This window comes from Camelus bactrianus, chromosome 18, assembly GCF_048773025.1.
Source record: "Camelus bactrianus isolate YW-2024 breed Bactrian camel chromosome 18, ASM4877302v1, whole genome shotgun sequence".
Taxonomy (NCBI): domain Eukaryota; kingdom Metazoa; phylum Chordata; class Mammalia; order Artiodactyla; family Camelidae; genus Camelus; species Camelus bactrianus.
In genome coordinates, this window is record NC_133556.1 from 21,786,551 (window position 1) to 21,803,884 (window position 17,334).

The 17,334-nt window shown below is 49.1% G+C and overlaps 1 protein-coding gene across 1 annotated transcript in view; it reads right to left on the minus strand.

The window, feature by feature from the left end:
• Positions 1-17,334, minus strand: part of XYLT1 (xylosyltransferase 1) — a 292,269-nt gene that overhangs the window by 73,692 nt on the left and 201,243 nt on the right. The window contains exons 4-5 of the mRNA XM_074346282.1: positions 7,530-7,702; positions 6,357-6,559 (exon numbers count right to left, since the gene is read on the minus strand). Coding sequence (XP_074202383.1) covers positions 6,357-6,559; positions 7,530-7,702 — 376 coding nt within the window. The remainder of the gene's footprint in view (positions 1-6,356; positions 6,560-7,529; positions 7,703-17,334) is intronic.

The following is a 17,334-nucleotide window of genomic DNA, read 5'->3' on the forward strand; positions in this document are numbered from 1 at the left end:
CAGCTGGCACACTGGGCAGCAGCCTGAGCTCTTTCCTCCCCAAGACACCCCCAGGCTGCCTTCAGAAGGGATCTGGATGGTGAAAGAAGGGAGAAGGTAAGCTTAAGCCTCAGATCCTAGAACTCCATCTTTCCATCTTCAACTCGAATCTGTCTCAGCCAACTGAAATCACTGGGAACTTGTCTGCTAGTCCTAGGCAGGGGAAGGCCAGGCTGAATAGGAAAGATCACCAAGCTTCGGTGGACGGGGGTGCATCAGATCAGCACCTCTACTCTGACCTCGGCATCATCAGGGCCCAGTCAACAAGAGCCCCTAAGTATCAGTGCTGCGCAGAGTCCCATCTTACACCGGATGAGGTCTCGCACCTTCTTACACCGGATGAGGTCCTCACTTCAGGGCATACGGCCCAATCCAAGCTAGACAAGAGAAAGGACTTTTGGGGAGTTCTAAAGAATCCCAGTTCTACCAACTGATGAATGGGTAAACAAATTGTGGCATACCACAAGATGGAATGGTATTCAGCCATAAGAAACGATGAAGTGCTGACATGTGCCACAGTGTGGCTAAGCCACAAAAATATTAACCTAAGTGAAAGAAGCCAGTCACAAAATGTCACAAACTGTATGGTTCCATTCATATGAAATATCCAGAATAGGTAAATCTATAGAGACAGAGGAGTGATTGACAGGGGCCGGTGGGGGCAGGTGAATTGAGAAGCCTGGACACTTACTTCCTGTCGTTATGAGCTGGCTTTTCCCGAGAAGGTGCCACAGAACAGCCTTTATGCTCCTGCCCTGGGTCCCTGGTGGTATCTCAAGACAGAAGTTTGGGACTATGGTCAAGTGTAGCTTGAATGTCCACATGGAGGGTCCCCCTGAGTTAGACCTTGTTGGTATGGATCCCCAAGAGACAGAATTAGTAGACCCTGGGTTTAGTTTGAAAAGCTGCAATACTGTTTCCCCTGCCACGTGCCTGCACACACACACACGCGCGCGCGCGCGCGCACAGAGGTACATCCCAAACAGAATGTTTGGACACAATCAGCCTTTGCATCTGATTTGCTCCAGGACACACAGCCCGGCGAAGGACAGACGGTGTGGGGTCTGTCACTACTGGCCCAAACCAAGTGCAAAGTGCTTTCGGTTTTATCCCGTCCTGTGACCCACCTAACTGAAGAATGCTAGCGCAATTTCCTGCCTTAGTCAGTCAGTAGAATAGAGGACAACCATGATGTCCTTTATGATCCCAGACCTAGCAGGGTTCTCAGTGTTTGAAAACATCCATTTTCATCCAGGCACAGGATACATAAGCCGCTACAACCAGAGCCTACGTAGGCCAGGCGGTCACATCAACAGAGAAGTGGGAAGGCCTGGATTCTTTAAACACACTTAGCTTGCATATTCCAAATCCAAGACTATCTTCCCATTCACAAATGAGTTGCTTCTAACCTGTTTGTCTGGAAACATCCAGTCTTCAAGGCTAACTCGGACTTCCCCATTTTTGGAGGAGACACGAGTTCAAGAAATATTTTCCCGGTCTTTTCATGAGAAAAGGGGAAAAAGGAAAGCAACTGAGCTGGTGGCGAAGTCCCGCCCGTAGTGCCTGTGCTCCTCCATCGCTGTAATAACAACAGCCTGCGTGTACGGAGCACTTCTGGTGTCAGGCACTGTGTTAAGCCTTTGATGTGCAATATTTCCTTTAACCCTGAAGAAGCAACTTGTGCCGATTCACACGGCCAGTCAGCGGTGGCAGAATCTGCAACCAGGCTGTCAGTGTCCAGGGTCTCAACGAGGCTGCCGGCCAGTAAAGGCGGACGAGTCTGGCCCGCAGGTAGAGCTGGGCAGCGGGCACAGGGAGGCGACCTCAAATCAGTAACAGCTAGAGCAGCCACGCCGGGCGCGCTCTGCCCTTGGATACCCCTCCAGGGTTTTAGAGCCTCATAGAAGCTTCTAACTTGGGCACCCCCGCCCCTTAGGAGAAGACTCCCAAGTCTGCTCATCCTTCCCGGGAGGGGAGAAGTCGTGGTTTTGGAAGCTACAGATGGAGTGGCAGATGGGAAGAGAAAACCTATCAGAGTTGCCCAGGATAAAACCATTCATCTGCAAAATTCATATGTTTTTGTGTGGGGTGACTTCAGGAAAACAACTGCAAGAGGAACCAGCAGTGCTTGGTGCATGAAGTGCCTGTGGCCATAAAGCCGGCAAAACGCGTGGGCAGGAGAACTGGTGGGGGAGGGGCATGGAGATGCGAGCAGGGAGAGGGAGAGCCAGACCGACAGAGACATCGCGAGAACTGGAGCATTGACGCTAAGAAAGCGAGGATTCTCTTCTCTGAACCCCTAAATAGGAGGGCCACGTGGCCTGAGAAAGGATTTCCGGGCCTTTTTTGGAGATTATGAGCTTCAGCCTTGGCTGGAGCTCTGGGATTAACCGGTGACGTTGACTGAGCTTTCTAAGTGCCCAAACTCTGCTAGGTTCTATAACTGTATCCTGATTTCACAGACTGAACTTCATTGCCGATGGCCAGTGGGGTGGCAGAGCTCCCACTCAAACCTCAAGCCATCGGAGGACGGCCTGAGCCCTCATCCTCTTGGAAACTGAGATGCCAGGATCCTGATAGCTTGGTGGAGCCGACCTGGTAAATGGCTGTGGTTTCGGCTTCCACTTGCAAATCAACACATGGCCTCTAGGGAGCAGCCTTGAGAGCTGATGCGATTCTCCTGGAAAGGTCACAGGCACGCTCACATGACCTTAGGATTTCCAGCCAAGTGTCACCACCTGACCTCGGCCGAGATGCCCTCTCAGACCGCCACTGGATGTCTGGAAGAGGGAGAGTAGGAATCTTGACCCCTGAAGGGAGTACCTGCCACGTTAGCAGCTGCACAGAGCATTTCTGGGATATTTCTGAACACGGTCCTTTCTTGGAAGGTGTGGGGAGGATGTTCTAACTCACTCTCGCCTTGTGCTTTTCTAGACTCACCTCTCCTCATTGTCTTGTTTATTACATTCCAGCCATGTTTAAATTTCTCATATGCAACTAGCTCATCTCTGACCCAAGTGTCGTCCAGGTGGTTCTCTCTCTCGGAAACCGCGGAGTTCTCAGCTGCAGGTGCTTTTCCTCCTCCAGGAAACAACATCTGGAGGTATCAGTGACTGGGGGCTGGGAGCACTGCCGGCATCCAGTAGGTAGAGGCTGGGGTGCTGCTAAACATGGGCAGCCCCCATGACCAAGAAAGATCCAGCCCAGCATCATCAGTGCCCAGGTTGGGAAATCCTAGTCTAGAATGATCTTCTGTTTTCCATTTGCCTGATGATCCCTTCCTATCCTTCTGGTCTCAGCTCAAAGCTGCTGCATATCCTCAGGCTGTTCTGACCTCCTGGTTATGTCCCTCCCCCAATCACACCATCTTCTTTTCTTTATAGTCTGTTCACAGCTAGTATGATGCCTCCCCCACATTATTCATCTTCTCTGCTTGGATACGTGGTCCATGGAATGCCCAAGTAGTGCCTAGCAGAAGAGTTGCTTCCTAAATGTTTGCAGAATGAATGCTGAAGGAATAAGTAACTAAAAATCTGCCAGCAGTGCTTCAGAATCACCCTCTGTATCCCTGCCATCCTATCAACAAAAGGGAACTGGTATCTTTCTAATCCCATAATTTTTCTCCGGTTCAAAAGGTGCAGGAGCATCCTGCCTACCCTGACCAAGATTGTCCCTTCCTCGGATCTCCTCCAAGGTCCAGGTTCTTCCAGAATGTGATGGGATGCCACTGAGCCCAGGACTGAAGGAGGGCGCTGGGAATCAGGAAATGAAGGAGCCAGAAACCATTTCTAGTTTTAAATAGAGAACTTCCCTCCATGCCTGGATCCTGATTCAAAAGCCAAACTCCTGGGAATACGTGACCTCGATATCTGACAGCATTAAGAATGACTGTTAATATTTTAGGTGTGATAGTCACGTTGATGTTAAATTCAAAGAGAGACTTTATCTTTCAGGTATGTATACTGAAATATTTACAGATGCAATTATCTGATGTCTTGGAAATGCTTCACCGGGGTTCGTGAAAGAGGGTGGAAGTACATATACAAGACACCATGAATTCATTATAGTTGAAACTGAGTGATGTATATGAGGGGGTTGTTACACTGGTCTCATATGCTTGTGCATGTTTGAAAATTGCACTGATAAAAGATTTTTTCAAAAGATGCCTTCAACTAGCTCTTCTGTGAACACTATCCCCAGTGCACTCAGAGGAAGGAAGGCCCTCTCATTCACCCCCGTCCACTTCTCCTTTTCAGCCGTGTCAGTATTAAGACGGAAGACACAGTCAAGCCAAGAGCTGCCTTCTTGATAAGGAATATAGTTCATTTTCTTGACTTTTTTTTTTCCTTTACAAGATTTTGTGGAGGTTTTTTTTTTTGTTTTTTTTTGCCTATGGTCTCTTTTAAAGAGTAGATCAATGCTTGTGCAAAGGGACAGACCTTCCTGGTGGCCTCTGAGTTCGTCTCAGCCTCAGGGCTGCTGGCTGCCCCACCAGCTGCACACAATTGTATGCAGGCCCAGAGTGGGAGGACCCTCAAGAGAAGCTAGAGATCAGTTGCAATCTCCCAGTTTTAAAATGTGGGCAATCAATTCATTTGTTACAATTTGACAGGAGTCAGACAAACACACTGATGGGCCTCCAACAGCCCAGAGACACGTGTGTGTAATTCTGCCTGGGCTGTGACAGCCCTCCCTTCTTCCACTATGTTCCCTTCAGTTTAACACCTAAGCTAGACCTTGACCTTCCTCTGCGTGAAACATGCCAGTGGTTCCCATCTTGCTTTGAGTAGCAGCGAAATTCTAGATTCCCCATGACGTTGCCCCAATCTTCTCTCTGACCTCTGTCTCGTACTACTGTCCCCTCACTTACTCTGTTCCAGACACACTGAGCCCTGTTTTCCTGGAACACACCAGGCATGTCCCCACCTCAGGGCTCAAAGCCCGCTCTGCCCTCAGCCTGGACACACTCCCTGCCTGAGCGGCTCATTCCTTCACCGTCTTGCATTCTTCTCGGGAAGGACGTTCTTGGCTACTCTCATTAAAATTCCAACTCTCCAAAGGGAACCCTCCTACGCTGTTGGTGCAAATACAAATTGGTGCAGCCACTATGGAAAACAGTATGGAGATTCTTTAAAACCCTAAAAACAGAATTACCATATGATTCAGCAACCCCACTCCTCGCCATACATCCAGAAAAGACGAAAGCTTCAATTCGAAAAGATACATGCACCCCAGTGTTCATAGCAGCACTATTTACAACAGCCAAGACATGGAAGTAACCTAAGTGTCCATTGACAGATGAATGGATAAAGAAGATGTGGTGTATAGATATACAATGAAATACTACTCAGCCATAAAAGAATGAAATAATGCCATTTGCAGCAACACGGATGGACCTAGAGATTATCATACTAAGTGAAGTAAGTCAGACAGAGAAAGACAAATATATAGTATCATTTATATGTGGAATTTAAAAAGTAGTACAAACTGATTTACCAAACACAAACATAAAACACAAACATAAAAAAACAAACTTACAGTTACCAAAGGGGAAGTGGTGGGAGGGAGAAATTGGGAACATGGGATTAACATATGCACACAACTATATATAAAATAGCTAAACAACAAGGATTTACTATAGAACACTGGGAGCTATACTTAATATCTTGCAATAAACCATAATGAAAAAGAATTGAAAAAAGAACACAGATATATACATATATGTGTATAACTGAATCACCTGAATCTAACACAATGTTATAAATTAACTATACTTCAATAAGAAAAATTTTCAACTCTCCCCTGCTTCTACTCTCTGCTTTGTTTTCCTTTTATTAATTTTTAAAATTTATTTTTTTTTATTGAAGTACAGTCAATTACAGTGTGTCAGTTTCTGGGGTACAGCACAGTGTCCCAGTCATGCGTATACACACATATATTCATTTTCGTACATTTTTCTGATGTACCAGTTTACTAATTGACTTTGTTGTCTGTCTCCGCTACTTGAATGGCAGCAGCTTGTGGTCAGGGATTTCGGTCTTTTCAGTGTGTTCTCTAACAGAGCTGGGAAAACTGTACTCAAGACATCTCTATTGAATGAGTGAATGAATGAACCAACACACACGTGACTCTCAGGCCTGGCGTGGAGTCCGTGGAGAGAGAGCTCACGGAGACAGTGCGTGAGCTCTCCACAGAGGCAGGAAGCCGTCTCTGGACAGGAGGCAAGCTGCTTCTGCCTCTGGCCTCCCAGCTGGGACAGGGAAGGTGGGAGGGAGGGGACTGCAGAGCAGGCTGGCCTGGGGCCGGGGCCGCCTTACCTGATGGGGTAGTCGGCTGCGCTGAGGTTGATGAAGAAGTCCCAGGGCCAGTCGGTCATCTCCAGGAGGTCCCGCATGCTCTGCAGGTACGTGGACAGGAGGCTGGCGCCCCCCCAGATGGTGGCCATCCTCCAGGGGGTGACGCGGACATTGCTGTACTGCCTGGCGAACTGGAGCACTTGCCGGTGCAGATAATCAGAGCGCTTGTCCCAGGAGAGAAAGGGTGACATTCAGCAACCCAGAAAACACCCAGACAAGTCCCTTCCCCTTGCCCCCACTCTGTCCCTTCCCGTCTAGGGAACATGGCTGCTGAACTTGGCCAAGTAACCGGTTCAGGCCTGGGGTGTCTCTCTGCATCGCTATTCGAATCTTTGTTTTTTTTTAAGTATTCCTTTAGCTATATGAAATGCAGAGTCCCCGGCCCCGCCTCTGAGCTCCTGGTTCACTTGGTATAGGCTGGTGCCTGGGAGCCTGCATTTGTATACAAGACGGATGCACATGGTCTGAGGATGACACGCTAAGAAATATGGCTGACTCTAAACCTGATGAGCATTTCGAGGGGTGGAATGTCTCCATTACCCTCTCACAGGCCCGCAGACTTTTTGGATCAGCATCCTCTTTACTTTCTTGACTAAAGACATAGTCACGTCACATCAACAGACCGACAGAAGCCTCTCGGACAAGATGGCTCGGGGTCAGCAAGCCTGCTGCAGGTTTTTGTAAATAAAGTTTTATTGGAACATAGTCACACACATTCATTTATGTGTGTATATATATATATATATATGGCGACTTTACTTACTCAAGCCAGAGCTGAGTAGCCATGACAAGAGTGTATGGCCCACAAAGTCTAAAATACTTACTCTCTGGCCTCTTACGGAAAAAGTGAGCCCTGGGTGAGCTATCCTCACAGAGTGGCAGGCACCGAACTGGACAGTGTGACAGTGAGGAAAAGAGGTACAAATGACAATATTTATGGAGAAAGCCTCAAGTCCCAGCTGGGAACTTTGAAATCAACACACACACACACACATCACTTCAAGACCAGATGCTCTGAGGGGAGGCACCTGTTCAGCCTGCAAGGCTTCCCTGCAAGGGAGGCCAGCTTGGAGGGGGCAGACAGACCCTCAGAGAAAGGCCAGCGTGGGGCGACCTGACCAGGGCGGTCCTCACCTTGTCCACGTGGATGTAGTAGAAGTGGTCCTTGTGGTAGATGGCCTTGAACATGCGCTGCAGCTGCCGGGAGGCGCGGCCGTGGACCACCAGGACGAAGGCGATTCTCACCGGGTTGGCTAGCATGTACTCCACCGAGTCCTCGTCCCACTGAACATTCTTGTTGGCTTTGCCTGGGGAAACCAGAGAGACCACAGAGGTGGGGTGAGCTCGGCTATCCTTGGGGAGGGGTGGTGTTTCTCTGATGTTTCTTCCTGGGGACTGTTTGAGGGGCACAGTAGTCACATTGGGCCCTGAAACCTCATTCAACTTAACCAGGCATGTCCTGGACCCTTACACTGTCCTGGTACAGCAGGAGCTGGGGACCCTGAAGAGCTTAAGACACGGTTTCCATCCCCAGTGAGCTTCAAAAAAACTGATGGAGACATGGACACACATGAAACTTATTGACCAAGGCAGGAGGAGATGAGAGATGTGAGAGGTGTATCTCTGAGCCACAGAGGAAGGAGCAGTTAATTTCAAGTTGGGAAACATAAGATACATGTGCTGTTCCTGCCTGCACAGAATCCATTCTCCCTTCCCCTTCTGACAGCATCCGTTTTAAAAAAAACTGCTGTAAGAACAGATAACAAGACCTACCCTTTTAACACTTTCTAAGCGTACAGGATAGTGCTGTGGATTAATAAGCACAATGTTGTACAGCAGATCTTTAGAGCTTACCCACCTTGCATAGCGGGAAAGTTACCATCCAATATTTTGGACTGGATGTCCTCCACTGCCAGTCTGTGTGGAAGGGGAGGGCCTCTCTCTATTGTCAGTTTCAGGGGTGGTCACAGAGCTCAGGCTCGGCCAATCAGGACACTGTCTGTCCCTGGCCGCAGTAGGTATGGTTCAGACCTAACCAAGCTCTTCAGCCAAGAAGGCAGAACTCCAGACTTTTGTTGGGAGCTACTAGATGAGAGAGGTTCGGAATCTATGAAACTGGAAGATTCTCAGAGCTCTCTGGTCCCCCCACGGAGAGGAAAGCCACAGAGGAAAAAAGCCTTGCTGGGTGATGGAGCAAGTCCAGATCCTCACGACCTCGCCCGAGCTCCTGGATCAGCCCGGGTGGAGATTAGTGACCGTCACAGTTTATTTTTCTTTGTAAGCCCTGATTCTACACCAGATGCTCCTGGATAAATGGTTCCAGACATCTTTTAAGGTGGCTTTTATCCCAGCCTCAAAGACTCCTTTTCCCCTTCTGTCCCCTGCAAACGCTCCAGAAGCAAGGTTTCGGGGAGAAACACGGCTTACTGGTTCAGTTCATTACAATCCCAACTAGAAATCTCCTGGCTTTCTTGGGGTGGATTTCCTTTGGGGCTAACCTGATTTCTTGTGGGGTTCTAGGTTTAGGAAGCCCAGAACATTGTCACGGTGGCAGCTGCAGGGGTCCCCGGACAGCAACAGGGAAAGCTGAGAATCAGGACTGCTTAGCCTGGAGGTCCAGAGACTGGGAGCCTGTCAGCTGTCATCAGGAAGCTGGAGGGCTGCCAAATGAGCGAGCCTCCTTCATGCTGTCCCAGGGGACAGAAGGAGATGAACATGGGTTATGCTCACGTCACACGGCACAGCCTTCACAGCCGGCGGCATCCGCCTCCCGCAGATACGACCACAGACTGCTGTGCCCTGATCACCCCTACTATCTGCCTCGCCCCCCTGGCCTTGTTCTTTACCTTGAGCAAGCTCTCTTCTGCCTGGGGACCTTTGCACTGGCTCTTCCTGCTACCTGGGGCATACTCTACCTAGATCTTTGCATAGCTACATCTTCTTGTCATTAGTTGACACGAAATAAGGCCACCTGCCCCTCAACCAGCCACATCACTTCCACGTCGATCTACTTCAATTTTCTGCATAGCATTTAACAGCATCTGAAATTGTTTACTTGTTTATTGCCTGAACACCCCACCAGAAGATAAACTCCAGAAGATGAGGGACTATTTCAGAATGTTTCTCACTGAATACCCAACACTATCACAATATCTGGCACACATCTGGGCTTTGGTGAAAACAGAAGTTATGGGAGGGTACGTTCTGGCTCGGTACCATAACAATGACAATACCGCTTACTGAGCACTGAGCAGCCCTTACCATTAATTACTTCATTTAATCCTTGTAACACCCCTGCAAGGTAGTGCTTTTAGCTTCATTTTGCAATTGAGGAAATCACAGCTTAGAGAGGCCAAGGGATTTATTTGTTTAAGGTCACAACTGCTTTAATTAAGCTGAGATTCAAACCCAGGTCTGTTTCCAAAGCCTATGCCCTTAACCACTAATACATACTACATTACCATACCAGAATTTGGAAGTTGATAACAACTCTGCTTAGTTGATGAAGCACCTTGCAAGTTAGTTATCGTAGGTAGACTCGCATGCACTGTTAGAGGCACTGCAGGGAGGATTCCTGTATCCTCTGGGAGGCTGTCTCTAGGTGGCCAATAAGGTTACATTTTTTCATCCATCCATCCATCCATCCATAACCAACTATCCATCCAAATTCAACCACCCATCCAGCAAACCATTCAACTACCTACCTAGCAAAGCATTCAGTGGCCTATCATCCAAAAAAAACAACCATCCATCCATTCATCCATCCCCTCAGCCATTATCCTCAAAGCAAATCATCCATGTGTCCATTCTTCCAACCAACCATCACCTCACTGATCCATGCAATATTAAGTTAGCCTCTACTACACAGCCAAGTACTATGCTCGGTACTGGAAAAATAAAATTTGGGGGGGGGGAACCATTGCCTCTGAGTTGCTCTCAGCCAACTGGGAAAAACAGAAGACAAACTCAATTGCATTAGGATAGAAGTGTGCTCTTGGAGGGTGAGGAAGGAGTGAAAAATCTGCCTGCCAGGGATTGAAGGGACCTTAGAGAATTTAGCCGAAAGCTTCTGAGCCCATTTCGCCACGCGCTTTTCTGATGGGTCCTGATGTCTTTGGCTCCTTGGCTGTTCAATCAGTAGCTGCGAGCCTGGAGGTAATTATCATCTTGCTTCTGGCTGAAGGCAGACTGGGCAGCAACCAGAGTGTTATTCTAACCAACCTCTAATCTTCTCTCCAAACCAATCACAAATACACTGGGCTTTCCTGGTGATCACAGGAGAGAGCTGTGCCTGGAAGGATCATGTACCTTTAAATACTCACACAACAACCCATCCATCCATAACAATCCATCCCCGAGTCCTTAAAACCTCCTACTTGTCAGTCCTGGACAAAGCCTGCAGCACAAAGGCATATGGGACACGAGCCTGTTCTCACAAGTGGATTATGAATGAATTAGGAACGTATGAATCCAAAGTAAAAAGATAGTAACATAAGAGAAAAACTTACATTCTTTTTCCCACGACTGCAGCCCAGGGGCAGCGTACTGGTCTCTGCCAGGCTGGCTATACCCTCTCTGTCTCCTTTGGAGACTCTTTATCAAACAAAGAGAGGACTTTTAAAAACAATGGCTATGTGTGCCACTTTTTTCTACCAGGATTTCACTGGGTGATTTTGCAAAGGTCTAAATATGGTCCAGACACTGTATGTTATAGGAAGTCCACTCTGGAGGGCTCCTGCTGGCACTCTGATAATACTGCTCACCCTTGGCCCAAGGTCTCTGGGTGACAATGGTCTGGAGTTCCTAGCAAGTGAAGCTTATGGGACCTTTGGGGACAGCCCTTGTTCTCCAGCCATGGATGTCACTTGCCATGTTGCTAAATGACTGAGTGGATGAATGAAGGCATTCTGGAGACTGGCTGCTCTGGTCCAGAGGAACTGATGTCATCTGAGTGCCTGCTGTGCACCAGCACTGTGCTAGGGGCTCTCTCTGTGTGGGTCATTACTTGGCTCTGGGAGGAATGCACGGTCATGGTCGACGCTCAGAGAGGTCAGTGCGTTTCCCCAGGATCACACAGTGAGTGAGGACAGAGGCAGAAATAAAAACCCAAATTCAGCCCTGCGACTTCCACCTGCCCTCTGCTGCACTGGAGAGCTGGAGATAAGGGGCAGTGAACACCACTGGTCTCTAAAGGGACTTGGGTGTTGATGTTGAGAAAAGCTTTTTGTAACGTCTCTAGGGTTTTAGAAAGCAGGGCAGATTCACAGACAGACAGACAGACACAGACATGGACAGTTCCCTTCAAGGAGAAGGGGGAGGAAGGAGCACTGGGAAATCAAACACTGTCACTCCAGCTGCAGAGCCTCCCGGACGTACATTGTATAAAGTCATCCTTGGGTCAGACAGTCGGTCTAGGGAGCAGCAAAGTGAAGAGGGAATAAAAACCCAAGAGTTCTTCTGGAGCACAGCTATTCTGAGGATAAGGGTGGGTGGGAAGACAAAAATATCCACAGAAAGGAGACTGAGGGAGAGATGGAGATGGGGGTGAGAGGCAGAGAGAGAGAACAAACAGGGATGCAGAGAGGCCACACACATACTGAGAGAAAAGCAGAGAGACCTGCAGACAGACAGGAGGACCTCCCGCTCCCCGACCTATGCAGGGAGAAACACACAGAGAGACTGACACAGAAACGCAGAGGAAGTCAAAGACACACAGATATAAATAGAGACAATACATATAACCAGACACATACAGCATGTCAGGAGAGACAGGGCAAGTGGGGAGCCGCACTGGAAAGGCTGGACCCCCTCGACCGCAGAACTTTGCAGCTGTCCTTAAAAACAAAGGCCAACAAAAACTTCAGACTCAGAACCAGAATCTCCTCCAGGCCTGAGACACTGCCTGGCCCCTTCCCCTCTCCGGGGTCTACCTCCATCCCTCATACACCTGCCCTCCCCTCTCCCCCAACCAGCCCCGTCCACCCGTGAGCCCAGCGATGCAGGAAGAAGATGAAGCCCAGCGGGCTAAGGGCTTTGCCTGGGGACCCAGCAAAGGTGGCGGGACATTCTCCAGCTGGCTCCAGAACCACAGTGGCAACGCTCCCCATGGCGGCACACAGTAGGGCCCTGATGTGTTTTCCCGAAGGAACAAGAGAATGAATGAGCGAGTTTTCTGCCCAAGTTGCAGCAGGGAGTGGGTGTGGCTGAGCCGCACGGTGCCCTCTGCCCGCTGCCAATAACCAGCTTTCTATTTTCGCTCCACACCCCTGGCTCCTGCATTGACCTTTCCGGCAAGCTGCTCTGACACAAGGAGGCTGGAGAGGACAACAAACCACCCCGGCCACCGCTTCCGGGACTGCGGTCCTGAGAAGCACACGGCCTCCTACACCGGGATCTTCAGTGGGCTGTGGCGAGGTTCCCAGCATGGGCAGGAACTGGGGAAGTGGGCTCTCCCCGACCCTGCCGGGGGAAGTGGGGGCTGGCACGGCTCGGCCAGGGAGGATGTGGCAACAAGTGTCACAGCGTTCAATACACATGCTCCTTGACCCAGTAACTCCGCTCCTAAGAATCTATCCTGGGGGAAGGAGAAGGCAAACATGCAGGTCTCCATGGATAGGCTGCTCTTTGTTCATTTAGTCACTCATTCAGCATCTCCTCTAGTCCTGTCAGTGGACACAACACAGTCCTTTCCCCAGTGCTGCCTAGGCTAGTGGGGTAGAAAGTCAGTATGAAAAAGTAAGCAAATAGCCAATACAGCTGCAAATAGTGATAAAGGGGATGAAGAAAAAAATTTAAGCGTGTTAAGGGATAGGATGTTTTGGCTATGGTGGCCAGACGCAGGCTGATGTGAAGTGGATCCACTTGGACAAGCTCTGAGTGAACTGAGGGAGTGAGCCATGCAATTATCAGGGATGGAGGAGGATTCTGGGTAGCTGGCATAGCAAATGCAAATGTCCTGGGGCCTCCATTTCAATAGTGTTTATAATGGTCCAAAATGGGAATCGACCCAAGGGTCTTAGTAATACTCGTTGATTCAGAACACCGTCTATAATATATCAAGCCAAAGAGAAGTCCTGCCATGCAATCTATGACAATTTAAAAGACATGCACCCAAATATTAACAGAGGGTCAGATGGTGGCATGACAGTTTTCATTTCTTCTTTATACTTTCCTGTGTTGTCTGCGTTTTGTAAGACAAATTAGTTTCATAATAAAATACAACAATAAAGGGGATGCTTATTGATAATTCTAATACCAGTTGTTTATTGAGTGCCTATTGTGTGTTAAGCAATTTCTGGGCATGATTTTTTTTCTTTTTTACTTCTATCCAAACCTCTGCAAGAAAGAGTTGTTGTCTTCCTATTATACGACTGAGGCAGCTGCAGCTCAGAGAAGTCCCAGCTGGGAGGTGGCTGAGTCTGAACAGGGCTAGTCTGAGATGCCAGAGCCCTGTCAGGACCGCTATGCTTGGTCAACTGTCCCCATCTCCCAAAGAGGAAACTGTTCCTAGAAGAAGCATGTCAGTTGACTTTTTCTCAGCTTGCAGGACAGATAACAATGACACGTGGTCAGAGCTATGTGTGTCTTGTGTCTTTACAGGCTGAAACCCAACACTGCCCAGGTCCTAAAAATAAGGCTATGAATTCATCACACAAAACAGAACATAAGTGGAAGAGTCAGAGTGATTAGAGGCAGCAGGAGAAGATGACTTCAGACAAATGTTGAAAAGCTGGGGTTGTGGGAAGAATATCAATATATTCTGGCCATGCAGGTGCGGAGGCCAAGGATGGGGACTCAGAGAGAGCTCTGCCAAGGAGCTGGCTAGGCCACCCTGGGCCTGTTACTCAAGTTGTGTATTTCTCTTTATCATCATGGCTCAAATAAGGATTATGCCAACCTTGGGCTCCAAAGAGATGGTGAAGATAAAGGTACTTTGTAAGGGTCAATGTGTTGTACAAATGTCGTGGTGTTGGTGATGATCATGCTTGTGGCACCTTGTAGGAATATGACTGGGGAGGAGAAAGCAGGTGCAGGGGTTAAGAGCGTGATCTTGGATCGGTTAAGCCACCTTTCCAAGCCTCAGTTTTCTCACCTGTAAAATGGGTATGTCAGCCTCACAGAGTCTGCCTCACGTGGACTTTCATGTCCATTACTGAGCACAGGCCTGGCGTGTAGTAACCGCTCAGTAGAGAGATGGTAAGTCTCATCACTATCAGTGTTACTGTCATCATTTCTATTTGGCTGTTCATCCTCAATGATCAGGATCAAGTCTGGTTTAACCAGAGGGCTGGCCCGGTTGGTTCTGGCGTTCCACCTCCAGGCCGCACAGGTTCCCAGAGCTGTGTCTACACTGGCGCCTAATGCATGCAAATAAACATCCACACCCAGAATTAACCTCTCCAGCGCTCGCCTCAGATCACAATGAACAGCAAATGCGAAACGAAGGAGCTTCTTGACCAGAATAGTTATTCCACCAACAAAGCCCTATTTATACGCTGAAAGGGCCTCCTTCGGCTGCTGCCAGGGGATCTTTCTGACTTGGTTCCAGATAAGAAGGGTGGCTGGGTCTTGGAAAGGGAAATGGTGGAGACGAGGTGTGTGCAAATGGGGCTTGGGTCAGGAGTGCGCCCCGCTCCCTGCGGCCAGGGAGGAGTGGGCTCTGCGTCTCAGAACTGGGTCGTGCTCTGGCTCATCACCGCAGGGCTTCGGAAAGACACTTCTCTGATCCTCTATAGAGGAGTTAGTCATATGGTAGTTCTAGTTTTGACCTTTTGAGGATCCTCCACACTGTTTTCCATTGCGGCTACAACACGTTGTGTTCCCACGTGGATAAACGCAGAGGGCACGGTGCTGAGTGAAACAAATCAGCCACAGAAAGACAAATACTGCGTGATTCTGCTCGTAGGACCCTAATATCTAACACGGTCTGATTCATAGAATCGAAAGGTGATGGCCAGGGGCTGAGGGGTCAGGGAGATGGGCACAAAGTTACAGGCAGGCCAGGTGAACGAGCTCTAGACATTTGTGTACAACGTCACGTCCACAGCCGACAGGACTGGACTGTGCACTTAAAAGTGCGTTAAGAGGGTGGACCTTGTGCCAAGTGTTCTTACCAAAATACAACAAAATTTTTGAAAAATAAAGAGGGATGAGCAATCCATTCCTGACCTCGCTGGGCAGCACGGTGACTCATGTTTGTGGATGAGACACGGTTTCAGACCGGCAGCAAGCCCACTGCAGGGAGCGGGACTCAGGTCATTGGAGGAGAAGGTCTGACAGGTTCTAGGTTCTTTGCCAGACTTGGGCCAAGAGGCCTTTTTCCCACTGGGGAATTTCAGTTCAGAGTTCTGGTGATCAGAACCTGAGAGAAGCCCCTCCTCTCAGGGGGTTGAGAAAAGGTGGTACTGGGCGGCATACCGAGGCCCACAACAAGTCTGGGTCCAAATCCTGCTTCTGCTGTGAACCAGCTGTGGGGCCCAGGGCAAGCCATTTCCTTTCCCTGGTCCCACAGACTTCAGAACAATAATGATGTCTAGGGCATCCTCAGCCCTAAGCACCAGGCATGCATGATTTCATCACTTAATTTTCCCAAGGTCTAAGGAGGTGGTACCATGATTATAACCCCCATCTCACCACGGAGGATTCTGAGGCTAAGAGGTACCAGGTAACTAATGACAAGTTACCCTCTCTAGCGAGTGCCAGCACGGAGACAAACACTCGGGTCACCAGACTCCAAAACCATGTTCTATTCTGCCAGATCAGGAGATAACATTTCTGTGGTCTGGGATGCTAACCTGATTGTGGAGTTCATCACTGTATAGAAAACTGCCCTCCTTTGAGAGAGGGTTGGTTTGTGGTCCTCCCTCCTTCCCTCCCTCCCTTCCGTTTTCAGCTTTATGGATGTGTAATTGACATATAAAACTTAAGCTACTTAAAGTGTACACTGCGGTGATTTGAGATCCATGCACACTGTGAAGTGATTCCTCCTCGTCTAGTTAATCAACTTACCCACCACTTATTTATTTGCTTGTTTATTTATTTTGGGGGTGAGAACCCTTAAGCTCTACTCTCCTGGCAACTTCTAGTCATACAATATCGGGTACCAACTATCGTCACTATGTCATCCATTAGGTCCTTAGGCCTTCTTCATCTTATTGCTGACAGCTTGTATCCTTTGCCACCCTCTCTACCTTTCCCCTTATCTCTGGCGATCTTTTTCCACTCTCTGTTTCTAAAAGTTTAACTTTTTTTTTTTAAGAGTCTACCTATTAGTGATGTCATGCAGGGTTTGTCTTTCTCTGTCTGGCTTATGTCACTTATCATAATGCCCTCAAGTTCCACCCATTTCCTTCTTTCTTGCGGCTGGATAATACCCGCTGTATACACGCACTACGTCAGGGTGGCTTTCTTGATGGCTGTCAGGTCCCCACGAGCCAAGGCCGAGGTTTTATGTCTCTTGGCATGCCGTCCCTCCACCCTGGCTCCAGGGAGGGGCCCTCGGTGAGTAAATGAATCGAACTGATGGATTAAGCCAGACAGCTCCATCCACGTTCAGGGCCCAGGAGGCTGAGGTGGAAAACTCAGGCCCGAGCTGTGGCACAGGACGGTCTCCACTCACCCAGTGAGCTGGCTGGGGGGTGGGTCCCCGCTCCTCCTTACACAGGAGCCCCAGGCCTCCTTGGGAGGAGCCAGGCAAGTGCCCGGTCACCTCTCCGACATCAGGACTGCTGCTGTGAACTCAGTGCCGTCACGGTCACCGCCAACCTGGCCCGATGAGCCGTGAGGGGAGCTCTTCAGCAGGGATGGAAGAGTCGAGAGAGGGGGAGCTGAGACGACAAGTTCCAAGGATAAAGCTGGCCAGGCCAGCACCACTTCGGGGCTCAGGAGAAACAACCCTTTCTCTGCAAAGCCATCCCTGACCCCCTTCCCTATCTCTTCC